The 12,463-nt window shown below is 39.1% G+C and overlaps 1 protein-coding gene across 1 annotated transcript; it reads left to right on the top strand.

The window, feature by feature from the left end:
- Positions 1-5,631: 5,631 nt before the first annotated feature.
- Positions 5,632-9,197, top strand: LOC146615999 (V-set and immunoglobulin domain-containing protein 2-like). The gene is made up of 7 exons (XM_085374958.1): positions 5,632-5,677; positions 5,955-6,121; positions 6,706-6,919; positions 7,027-7,191; positions 7,307-7,423; positions 8,305-8,428; positions 8,537-9,197. The coding sequence occupies exons 1-7, from the start codon at positions 5,632-5,634 to the stop codon at positions 9,195-9,197; spliced, it is 1,494 nt and encodes a 497-aa protein (XP_085231084.1).
- The last annotated feature ends 3,266 nt before the right edge of the window (positions 9,198-12,463 follow it).

Raw genomic sequence — 12,463 nt, 5'->3', positions numbered from 1 at the left:
TATTGAGAGCTGCAGCAGATTTTCTTTGTGTACAGGCTGAGATCAGCTGACCTGTGCTGCTCTGAGGTTTACTGTGCTCACCTGAATTATGCAAATTCTCTAATCAAGATGAAGGAACTGACCTCCTAGCCCATTGTTTCTTCAGTGGTGCTAAGTTTCAGTCATTATGCAAATGCACTGTTTATAAGGTTGGGGAAACCTGCAGTCAGCTGAGACTGAAGAAGTCACTTGGATGAGTGAGGAAATGTTTCTCCCACTGAAAACGCTACGTCCAGATGAACAGAATCAACGTTTGGAGATTTACTTACCTGGATGATTGAGCATGCATCAAGACGCCCTCACCTGAATTCAACAAAATGTAAGCAGATGTTTCATAAGTCCTCCATAAGACACTATAAGGTTGGTATGAAGGTGGGATTCAGTAAATGAATCTAAGCAACATCTCTGCTACACTTGATGTGATCTAACTCTGACCATGAAACCACAGCCACTGTCCTCCGGTCACACACTTTTACTGTGAATAACCACAGTACTGCAAACTAACCTGTTTATCCTGGACTAACCTGCAGAGTCTTCTCACGCAGTCTTTAAATAGCACAGTTAGTATGCAACAGGTTGTTGTGCAGCACGTTTCAGTACATGAAAAAAACACGCCACACGTAGAGACCCAATATCTAATTTTAAAACATGAGGACTTACATGTAAGCTTTACATTTACCACTGAGCAGTCCTTGCCTTCAATATGACCTCCCTTCTTCCTCTTTCTTTCTCCATCATGGAGTGAAGTTAGGTCTCATTTTTTTTTCTCTTCCTGTGAATTACAGCAGCTGGACCTTTAAGCTAGCAACACACTGTGTGACAAACTGTGTTTAATTATGTTTGTTGAGCTGATAGAAACGCTGCATTTAAAATGACCTGCCACTTAAAAAGCATCACTCCATTTATGTTCTTCTAGCTACTCTTTTGTGGGGCTAGCTCGATGTTGAAGGCCTACAACTGCATCTTATGGACGGTGTTGTGCTAACTTTGCCTGTTTTGAAAATGTAAGGAATAGAGAGTACAGATATTTATTTAAAAATGCAGACAGTAAAAGTAAAAAGTTACCCGGAAACAAAATTACTCAAGTAAACTACAGATACCTGAAAATTCTACAGGGCAGTTTGAAGGCCGTTCCAAGATCCAGATCCCTTCCAGATCCAGTGTGTTTGAGGTCACTGACCTGTTGGTTTTTTTTTACCCAACCATGTCCCAAGTTTAAATTGTCTAGCTGCTGACTTCATATACTTAATTATTCCATCCACTTTGTGCACCGTACCAGTATGACTGAGAGCAAAACAGCCCCACATCATGATGCTACAGTTTGAAACAAAGTTGGAAAGCCTTATTCATTTTCCTTCAAACATACCTCTTGTTATTGTAGCCAAGTAGCTCAATCTTTGCCTCATCTGACCATAAAACATTTCTCAAGAAGGCCTTTCCATGTGGGCAGCTGCAAACTTCAGCTGAGCTTGAAGGTGCTGATTTTGGAGCAGGGGCTTCTTTCTTGGTCTCAGTTCGCAATTTTGTACAACTTGCTTCACAATGGACAGTGAATCTGGTGTTCTGGAATTTTCCAGTTTATGGCAGGTTTGAGCCTCGGTGCTTCTTGGGTGGTTTCTCAACATCATAACCAATTCCCTCTGCTCTGGGAGTGACAGTTTGGCTCTTCCTCCAGACCTCGGCAAAGCGGTGACAAATCTAAAAAACTTGTACTTTCAGTTTTTTAAAATGGGTTAAAGTGGGTTAGTGTTAGAATCAGAATCAGAATCAGAAAGGGGTTTATTGCCAAATGTTGAGCAGGTTTACAATATTAGGAAATTGCTGCGGTGCTTCAGTGCAAACATAGTGTCATAAATAGCACTTAAATAGACATGAAAAAATAAAAGTAGGGATAAGAATTAAAAGTGCTACGTAGAAAGATATGTGCATGAGCTATACATGAGATATATACATGAGAATAAGAATTAAGAGTGCTACGTTGAAAGATATATACATGAGTGCAGGTGGTGATCAGTGCCAATCATGGAATGATGCAGTGAACACAGCGTAGGGTCATGTGTTAGTAGCGGGAACAGTCATATGGTTATTGTTCATGTGTCCAACAGCAGAGGGGAAGAAACTGTTCTTATGGCGAGAGGTTCTGGTGCGAATGGACCGGAGCCTCCTGCCTGAGGGGAGCAGGTCAAACAGACTGTGTCCAGGGTGAGAAGGGTCAGCTGAGATCCGAGCTGCACGCCGCAATGTCCTGGAGGTGTACAGGTCCTGCAAAGATGGGAGTCTGCACCCAATCACCTTCTCAGCAGAGCGCACAACACGCTGCAGTCTCTGTTTGTCCCTGATAGTGGCTCCAGCGTACCACACGGTGATGGAGGAGGTGAGGATGGACTCGATGATTGCAGTGTAGAACTGCATCATCGTCCGTGTTGGCAGGTTGAATTTCTTCAGCTGCCTCAGGAAGTACATCCTCTGCTGGGCTTTCTTAATGACGGAGCATATGCTTGTCATATGCTCATGCTACATGCTGATTGTCCTTTTTTCTGTGAACTCACTGTAAAAAAAAACAAATTATTGTTACTGTTTATCTGGTACTTAATTACTTTGGTGTAGTATTAATTTTAATGGCAGGAGACTTAATCAATGTGAGGACCTGTAAAATAAAAATCTATGCACTCCTTCACATTTTCCAAACCTGTCCAGTGGACTGGAGTGCAGCCTTTGCTGGGCCGATTCCCACGAGCCGCATGTTTGACACCGCTAGCATATAGTATATAGGCAGCTCTGAAAAAACATTTTGCTTCAGCTGATTAATGTCATGGTAGATACACTTAAAAAAACAAACAAAAAAAACATCTTCTGTGTTGCTGACAACGGTAACAGAGTGGATGCTAGAGTGGATAATAATCATAGTGGTCAATTGACATGCTCTGCACATTTTTGTGTGCATTTTTAATTTACTGATATTACAACATGTATGTTGTAATATCAGTACATTCAGTACAACAATGTTCAGTACATTCAAATAGTATTCATAGTTTGGTATCTAAATCCTAAAATTTTTGGACAACGTAAAAGTGTAAATGAAAATAAAACATTCCGGCATGATGGCTGGGCTGTTACAATTCCCATTTCAGCTGGTTCAATTCAGTTCAGTTTTATTAATATAGTCAAAAGGTGTCCAAATAAAGCTACTTTCACTTATTCCCTTGTCACAGCATGAGTTTACCACTGGACACCCTTCCTGGCGTAATCCCAAGGAGGATTTGTGTCTCTGACTAGAACTGAACCAGATACCTTTGTGCTTGCAAAGTCATTGTGTAATTCACTACACTATAGAGCCACATTCAATAATACAGGTGTCCAAATAATTCTGTTTAAAATGTCGCAAAAGCCAGATGTTGCAAGCGGAAAACATGTCTCATACCTTTCAATTGTACATTAAATGCCTAAAATGGTAACATGTAGATGAAATTTTAAAAAAAAACAATGCAGAGAATGCAAACCCATATTTGATCTATTTTAATACAACATAGAAAACATTAAATATATCAGCTCATTTTAAATAAAATGGCAGCAACAGATCTCAAAAAGCCAGGATGGGAACAACAGAAAGTTGGAAAAGTAAGTAGTAGTAAAAATAATCAGATGATAGAACAAGAACATTTTTCCGTGGGCAGCATGACAACTTCAAATTCAGCCGTGCCCCTTTTCATATAAGACTTGTTTGCAAGCAGCTTGTTAAAATAAATTTGCAGAATAAAGTCAGGGACATTTTAACACTTATGTAAATATGAAAGTGATGGTACATTCAAAACACTAATTATGAACATGAGAATGTTGTGTAGCAGCGGCCGGCATTACATGGAGAATTTGGACAAAATTAATTTAGCATTATTAATTTTATAGAACAATTCAGAATAAATTATTAAATCATGGAAATTAGTTTATTATTTGTCCCGTCCTACCCGAGCCTGCTTGTGCCACAGGATTCTTCCTGTTAAAACTTTTTTCTTTCCCACTGCTGCCGAGTGTTTTTTTCATAGGGTCTTATATGATTGTTGGGATTTTCTCTGTATTATTGTTGGGTCTTCCCCTTACAATATTAAGCACCTTGAGGTGACTGTTGATGTGATTTTGTGCTATGTAAATAAAATTGAACTGAACTGAACTGAACTGAATTGAATGTATCATGAGAAAATAAACGTGGCAACCTGCAGGGCTCATGGTCCGACCACTGTACCTAAGCAAACTGAAACCAAACAACCTCTGGCTAAGCAGATACCACAACACAGAAGAGCTAACTCATTAGGCCAGGCAGGGAGGAACACTGGTTTCAGCAGGGAGTCAAGGAGGCCATTTATGTAAAAACTGAAAGACCTTCTCTGAATTGAGGAGGGGCCTAAGAGTTCATCTTTCACCATCTTACAATGCTGTGATTGCAGGAATCCCCTAACTCTCTGTGAATGGTACTCAATACCATTGATCAGTGGTCATTGATCGGTGGCCATTGATCAATGGTCACTAATCAATGGCCGTTGATCAATGACCACTAATCAGTGGTCATGAAAATTTGCAGAATTATAAGCATAAAACTGACCTCACAGCCTGTTGTTCCTTCAGTGGTCCTACTGTGAGTTGTTATGAAACGTACTGTTTATAAGGTTGGGGAAACCTGAAGTCAGCTGAGAGTGAAAAAGTCACTTGGATGTTTGATGAAATACTTCTCCCACTGAAAACGCTACATCCAGGTGAACAGAATCAACTTTTTGTAGGAACTATTAGATTCTCTCACACATGAAATGACTAAAGCTAAACCTCAGTGGTTAAAGCTTTCAACCTCACACGTATGAAAGGCTGAATACTTTAAGACTTCATCAGTCTGTAGGACTGCATCATCAAGGGCTGCGTCTGAATGCCACAAAGCCTCTGACCAAGCACACTGTATTATAGCGAAGGTCACTTCTTCCTCCCTGCACAAGTGCCTCATACAGTAATTTCTTTTTCAAGCAGCTTCCTTCAGCTTCAGCCAACACAAAAAGAGGTTAATTATTTGTTCAATTACATTCATTTGCTTTTTATGTTGGGTGTGCTAGAGTAGCTGCTAGATAATGCTTGTTATAAAATTTTCAATACAACACTGCATCCTGCAGGTCAAACTGAGCACAACAGCAGCTGCGGACAGACAATCTCGCTTTCCAGGAAGGTCAAAATTTCAAAATCCATCCAGTTTTGTAAGTTAATAATACTGAAACACTTGAGAGAGACACATGAAGTTTTTTGTTGTTTTCTGTTGTTTTGTTTACATCTGTCTGTATGTTAAATTGAATATAAGCTCTTTTTCATGTGTATTCCCTGCTTATCACTTTCAGCTCTAGTTTCTAGGTTTAATCAAAAGCGAAACAGATCAGTGATTGGAGCAGAGGTGACATGTGACTTGTAGCTGCTAATTTATTACCTGGAAGAGTCAACTTCTTTACACCTGGGAGTTCACCGTGAAGGTTAGGCGGGTTCTCGCTCTTGGACTGAAAGCATAAACTTTCTTCTTTTTTTTAAAAGTTTTTCTGGATTTTTAAAAATTCTCTTTTATAATCGACGATGGACAGGCAGCTTGTATGGGGAAAGCTGTTTCTGATACTCACAGGTACGCTTTATGCTTTATGTTTTTTCACTTCTGTCAAAACCATTGCCACACCTTTATGGTATTATCGCCTGTGTTAATCATTAACCCAACTTCTTGCTACTCACCTGGAACAGGATATCGTTTTACTCAAAGGAGACATTCAGATTTTTCTTTTCGACAGCTGCCTTGAAATAAATGTAAAAGTTTGAGTTGGTCATATTCATGAAACTAGTTTTTAAAGTGATCATTAAAGAAGCACAAGAAACTAAAAGACACTGGTCATTCCTTTTTATTCCAGTGCTGTCCTGCTGCAAGAGTCTTCAGGTGTCCATTCCAAAAAATGAATATGAGGCTGAAAAAGGAGGCAGCATTGACTTGACCTGCTCCTGGGTCCCTGCAAATCCCTCATTGACCGACTATGTACTCACATGGGAAGTCTTCCCAGAAATTACTGGAGACCCAATGGTAAGAAGGGAAATTACTGCACTAAATACTAAATATATGTTTATGTAGACCCTTACTGATTTTACTCAAGATTCCGGGCTGTTTTGGGATTATAGTATTAATATAATATAATATAGCATATAGTATAGTCTTAAATATGCTATAGTCCTAAAACAGTTACAGTTTTAATAAAATAGAATTTCTATGAAAAGAAAAGTGTGTTCTACACTTTACTTGAATGTAACATGGTTCCTTCCTACTAATATTGTAATGATTTTGTCCCAGTGGATAACGAACAGGTGAATGACTCATGTATGGTTTCATGTGTATAAACTACTCCTTCACCTATCAGATAACCCAGAAACAGGATTAAGTCTACATACAGCTTTTATTTGCCCAAGCTGGTAGTTTCTAGTTCCAGGTTGTTCCTAAAACAGTGCGTTTGACCTGTATAGAATAAAATCATACATATGCCTCATTTGCATGCCGTAAAGGGCTTTACGGGCTGTTCTGCATGCAACCCACTGTGTTTTGTAATATTTACAAATATTACTTCCATAATTAAACTAAGCAGATATCTTATGCTTGTTTTTATTTTTCTCAAGAAACGTGTGGCTACTGCATGGTATGGCAAACCGGTTGAAATTTCCCCAGCTTATGAAGGCAGAGCATCCTTGGACGTTGACCCTAACACTCGAGTGAGCACACTGCATTTAACACAGCTCACCATGCAGGAAAACCGCCATTTCCAGTGCAGTGTCCTTATATATGGTGACGATGATGGAACAACTGGTACCACCACCTCCCTTGTGGTCCTGGGTGAGAATTAGCAAACTGATAGATTAGCCTCTTACACTCCAAAATACAATCTCAGAAATGACGTAAAATCAAAACTGTTGTTTATACTAACTGTTTTTATCTTGTAGTCCCTCCCTCTCCACCAATCTGCAAGCTTCAGGGAAGTGCAGAATATTTTCAAAATGTTACACTCACCTGTTTGTCTGAGGAGGCATCCCCAGCACCCACCTACGACTGGAAGAGCTTTAGCGTCGACAACAGTCCCAGACAATTTCCACCTAAAGCAACTCAAAGTATGCTCTTCTACTAGCAATATGTCACTTTCAAGTGCTCTGTGTAAATGCAGCAGATTGGAAAAAAAGGCATTACTCGGCACTGTTTCAGCTAATCTTTGTCATTATTTTTCAGAGGATGGAGTCCTATCTCTCTTCAATATAACAAGGGAGACATCTGGGTACTATATTTGCACATCACAAAATCGAATTGGTTCTGCCAGCTGCAACTTTACTTTGGCTGTGATGCCTGGTGAGCATTCCAACTTCTTTTAATTCAGTTTTGCAGTTTACACTTATCTTCATTTACACCAGCTGCAACAGTTGACTGTTTTGGAACAATGTTTCTTACAAACTCATTGTAGATACCAAGATGACATCTTAGTTGCAAATGTAGTATTTACCTTCTAAATATGGGAGTGTGGGGGCTGGGGATTGTTATGTAGAGCTGAGTTGACATTTTTGGTTATTACCTCAAAATTCAGACACATATAATTCGAACAGAAATAAATAAGTCAGAATTTCACGATACCTAGTTAGCTGAAATTGCGAGATACTAACCCCGAAATGCTGATATATGACAAAATAAACAAAACCAAAATGGAAGCGCTTTAAGCCTGCATACTTTTTAATGGCCACCAGGGGGCAATAGCTGTGGTTAATAAAAATCTTCAGGTCCTATTGAGGTCTATGAGAAAGCAGCTTTTCGCTTGACCTTTGTAAACACTTTCCTGATGTGTTCATGGTCTCGGTCACTCATTTTGGATCATATTAAAGAAAACATTGAGCCATTTTGTAAACTTTGTCCAGTCTTAGTTTCAAAGAGTCTTAGTTTTTTGGGGGTACGTTCATTGGCTAACAGGTTGTGGTTGACAAGCCATCACAGTGAGTGCAGAGTTCTCATTTCATTATAAAAAGAGGCAGCTTGTCTGAGGACTGCTGCCATATTGACATATTGGTCAGCATTTTATTATTTTACCATGACCATGTGATTTAAATTGCCTGACATAATAATTTAAATAATTGCAATTGAAATTCACCTTCTCCAAAACATAACTTGACAACCAGCAACAGCTCAAAGTTAAGCTTTAAACCCTGGATGAAAGGTTTAACCCTGACTTACTTTTTCTCCAGCCAGCATGAAAATTGGGTCCACAGCAGCTATAATAGGAGGAGTCCTCGCAGGGCTCCTGGTGGTGGGGATTCTCATCTTCTGTCTTTGTCGGAGAAGGAGCAAGAAGAATAAATATCCTGAGGGGTATGTACTGTGTGTTCTGGATTCTTCTGTCATTGTAAATTGTTTTAAACAATTTTTGATTAAAACAGTCAATCAACCATCCAGCTCCTTCATGTGTTTGTCTCCTAGTTCCCCTGAAGAAATGAGGTATTACGACCAAGATGCTGCCGAAGGTGAAGAACCATACTCAGACAACAAGTCAAACAGCGAGAAGAAACAGGCCAGCCAGAATGAGGATAATGATGTGGCACCTCAAAATATTTCCAGAGTCGAAGAAGTTGTGCAGAAGTTTGCAGATGATCAGTACAGTTACAATAGCAGCAAAGAAAGGTATGAAGGCAAGGGCAGTGATATAGACTCTCACCGGTACCAGGACGACCAGCGTGACCATTATGGTGGTAACCGGGATCGTCTTGATGATCAACGCGAACGTTACGGTGGTAGTAGAGATCGCCTCGAGGATCAACGTAATCGTTACGGTGGTAGTCGAGATCGCCTCGATGAACAGCGCGATCGTTACGGTGGTAGCCGGGATCGCCTTGATGATCACCGCGAACGTTACGGTGGTAGCCGGGATCGCCTTGATGATCAACGTGAACGCTATGGTGGAAGTCGTGATCGGCTTGATGATCAACGTGAACGCTATGGTGGAAGTCGCGATCGCCTTGATGATCGCCGTGACAATTATCGTGGTAGCCGAGATCGCCTTGACGATTACAGTCGACATGACCGCGGTGATCGCTATGGTGGTAGCCGAGATCGACTTGATTACAGTGACAGAAACCAGTAAAAATCTTTTACTGCTTAAGTGAAACCTGCAAAATGAATTAATGTCTTTTGCCTTGTCCCCCTCCCCTCAGCCCCAGCTGGTTTCTTCCTATTAGAAGGGAGTTTTTCCTTCCCACTGTCGCTAAAGTCCTTTTTCATAGGGGGTAATCTGATTGTTGGATTTTCTCTGTATTATTGTAAGGTCTTTACCCTACAATGTTAAGCGCCTTGAGAAGACTGTTGTTGTGATTTGGCGAAATTTCAATAAAATAAAACTGAATTGAATGCATCATGAGAAAATAGAAATAGCAACCTGGAAAGCTCACAAAACATGTACAAACTCCGAAACACGTACAAACTCCGAAGCACGTACAAATTCTAAAGCACGTACAAATTCCGAAGAATGTGGAAACTCCAAAGCATGCACAAACTCCAAAACAAATGCAAACTCCAAAACACAACGGAAGTGCTCCAGGACGCTAGGGGCAGTGTTAAGCTTCTCTATGAGCAAAGCACACTGACTGTTAGCTAACGTCAGATTTGACTCCACCATAAACCAAGCATTCATAATTAAAAAGAAATCAAACAAACAACAGTTTGCACATTACCTTTCCTATAAAGCGTGGTTGTTCTATTCTTGCAGGTGTGTTTATCCTATCCAACTCCATGTGTTTGCAACAAACTTGCCGTTTATTTTGCAAATCAAGCTCAACACTGCCCCTAGCGTCCTGGAGCACTTCCGTTGTGTTTAGGAGTTTGCATTTCTTTGGGAGTTTGCATTTCTTTGGGAGTTTTTACGTGCTTTTTGGAGTTTGTACGTGCTTTTTGGAGTTTGTACGTGCTTTGGAGTTTGTACGTGTTTTGGAGTTTATACGTGCTTTGGAGTTTATACGTGCTTTGGAGTTTGTACGCGTTTTGGAGTTTGTACGTGTTTTGGAGTTTGTACGTGCTTTGGAGTTTGCACGTGTTTTGGAGTTTGTACGTGCTTTGGAGTTTGCACGTGTTTTGGAGTTTGTACGTGTTTTGGAGTTTGTACGTGCTTTGGAGTTTTTTACGTGTTTTGAAGTTTGTACGTGCTTTGGAGTTTGAGCGTGCTACCACCATAGGTATTTGAGCCAACTCAACATACATTACACTGATGGAACTCATTAAGTTGAATTTTGATTGCTACAAAACTGCCCAAAAGTCTTGAATGACCCCTTGTTCTCCCCCTGAAGGGAGAGAGTATGTAATCGAGTTCGCTTGTCTGTTTGTCTCCTTGTTAGCAGTCTATTGCCAAAGTTGTAAAGATATAATCTTTTTTTTATGGATCATCTTCAAACTTCGCAACAATATACTAGGCCAACAAAAAGCACCTAACTCACAGATTAATCCAAAGGGAAAATTATAAATGGATTGTTTAACACCTTTCTACTCATCGGAGCAAGTGCTTTTTTACTACAAGTTTCATTAACACACATTCATGAATGTTAGAAACAGCGATTTCTAACATTTACCCATATTTACTCAAATTCCAATGGATACATCAGAGGCAACTGAAAGAGTCGGGAAGAGTCAGGTATTGATCCATTGTCCCTCTAATCAGTAGATGACTAATTCCATCATCTGAGCCACAGCCGCCCCAGTGTGTTGGCTGCAGGCAACTTAGCAAAGAGCCAATTTGAAATTGCATCTTTGGGCACTTTGTTACTACCAGGCTGTAAAAAAAAGAAAAAAAAAAGAAAAGAAAAAGAAAACATAATTTGATTCCATTAGTTTTCTGTATTAACTGTAACTTTAGACCTTACTGCTAACTCCGTGACCGAACAAATTTCAGTAAGTTTGTTTTACACAACTTTGCTGTAATACACCATCACATGATCAGATTTTCTTGAAGGACATTGGTTTGCTGTGAACATGGCCTATATAACAAATGTATTAGTGTTAATTTTCACAAAAAGTTTGATTAATCCTTGAATCCCATGTTCAAATTTATCATAAATGTTAGTTTGTTGTTATTGATACATTTACTGCCATTATTGGTCAGTTCGTGCATTTTTTTACTTTCTTTTCACAATGCAAAATGTGTTCTTTTTGTATTTTTGAGTTCAGCTCCTTTTTATGCTTGAGATGAAAGTGTATGCTGTTAGCTATTTTTCTAACAAAAATTACTAATTTGTTATTTCTTCTTGTTCATTATTTTAAACTAAAAAGGCTGTTTTATGGTGTTATATGAAACCAAAAAATTGTGATTCGACTGTTTTGTTCAACTCTTGTATTGTGTCAGAAAATAAAATCATTAGCAAACTATATACTGTGGGATGGCTTTTTTTGTTCACAAATTGAGCTTGTGCATCTTAATATTACATGTGTTTATGCAACACTAAATAAAATCAAGTATACACAGAAAACATTGATATTGTGTACCGTACTTCCTTATCGCATATGTCCGGCCCTGCCGAGTAGTTGGTTAAAAAAAGGTTTATTTCTCAAGGCTTTGTGTGTACACATAATAGCTCATAGCTATAAAAGCTATTTTAAACCAAAGCAAAAATACTGACCAGGTCTTTCAGCTACAGCATCCTGTGATGCTGGAGATCAGTGTGACTCTCTAGACCCTATTGTATTCACACATTCAAAGTTGAGTCATTTTATTGCTTCATCTGCCTTTGTTGGGCTTAAGAAACCAAGTGATTTGTATGGTGGGTCTAACGGTGTTGCCAGTGACATAATTCTCATTCTTTGGACTTTTTGTGATTATTTCTGTCCTGGATGCATTTGCATTTTGCCGTCATCTGCCGTGATCAGTATTTTGATCAATAAATAAACAAATAAATTAATAAACAATATCCATATCTCCCCTCCAGAAATGTTGCAGACCACACCAGATCACACCAAACCACACCGTTTTCCTTCAGCGGCACACAAGCTGAAATCAGGTGACTGTTGTGGAAGTTTGCAGGAAGAAGAAACATAAAGGTTTGATGTTTTTTTCTTTCTATCCACATAGTGTTCAGATAACTAAAGAACTTTTGAAATGGAAAAAAGACATAATGGTAACTGTAATGTAATTACTTAATTTAGTACAATAACAGTTACATTATTGCATTACTGAAAAATATAACGCGATTACAGTAATGTGATTAACATCCAATACTATGCACTAAAAGTAGTTCTTCAACTTGCTTTGGTAAATTCTGATCAACATGATTAAGCCTTTGCTTTAGGTTTGATAACTTAAGCATTGAAAAACTGTCAATCTGATGTCAAATCTGACGTTAAATAGGTGATACAAACTTGCTTTTGCAA

This window comes from Diplotaxodon limnothrissa, linkage group LG16 (assembly GCF_057381915.1).
Source record: "Diplotaxodon limnothrissa isolate DT_005_m linkage group LG16, D_limnothrissa_male_GT1.1, whole genome shotgun sequence".
NCBI classification, from domain to species: domain Eukaryota; kingdom Metazoa; phylum Chordata; class Actinopteri; order Cichliformes; family Cichlidae; genus Diplotaxodon; species Diplotaxodon limnothrissa.
The sequence above is the reverse complement of the archived record's forward strand: the minus strand, read 5'-3'. Positions and strand labels throughout refer to the sequence as shown.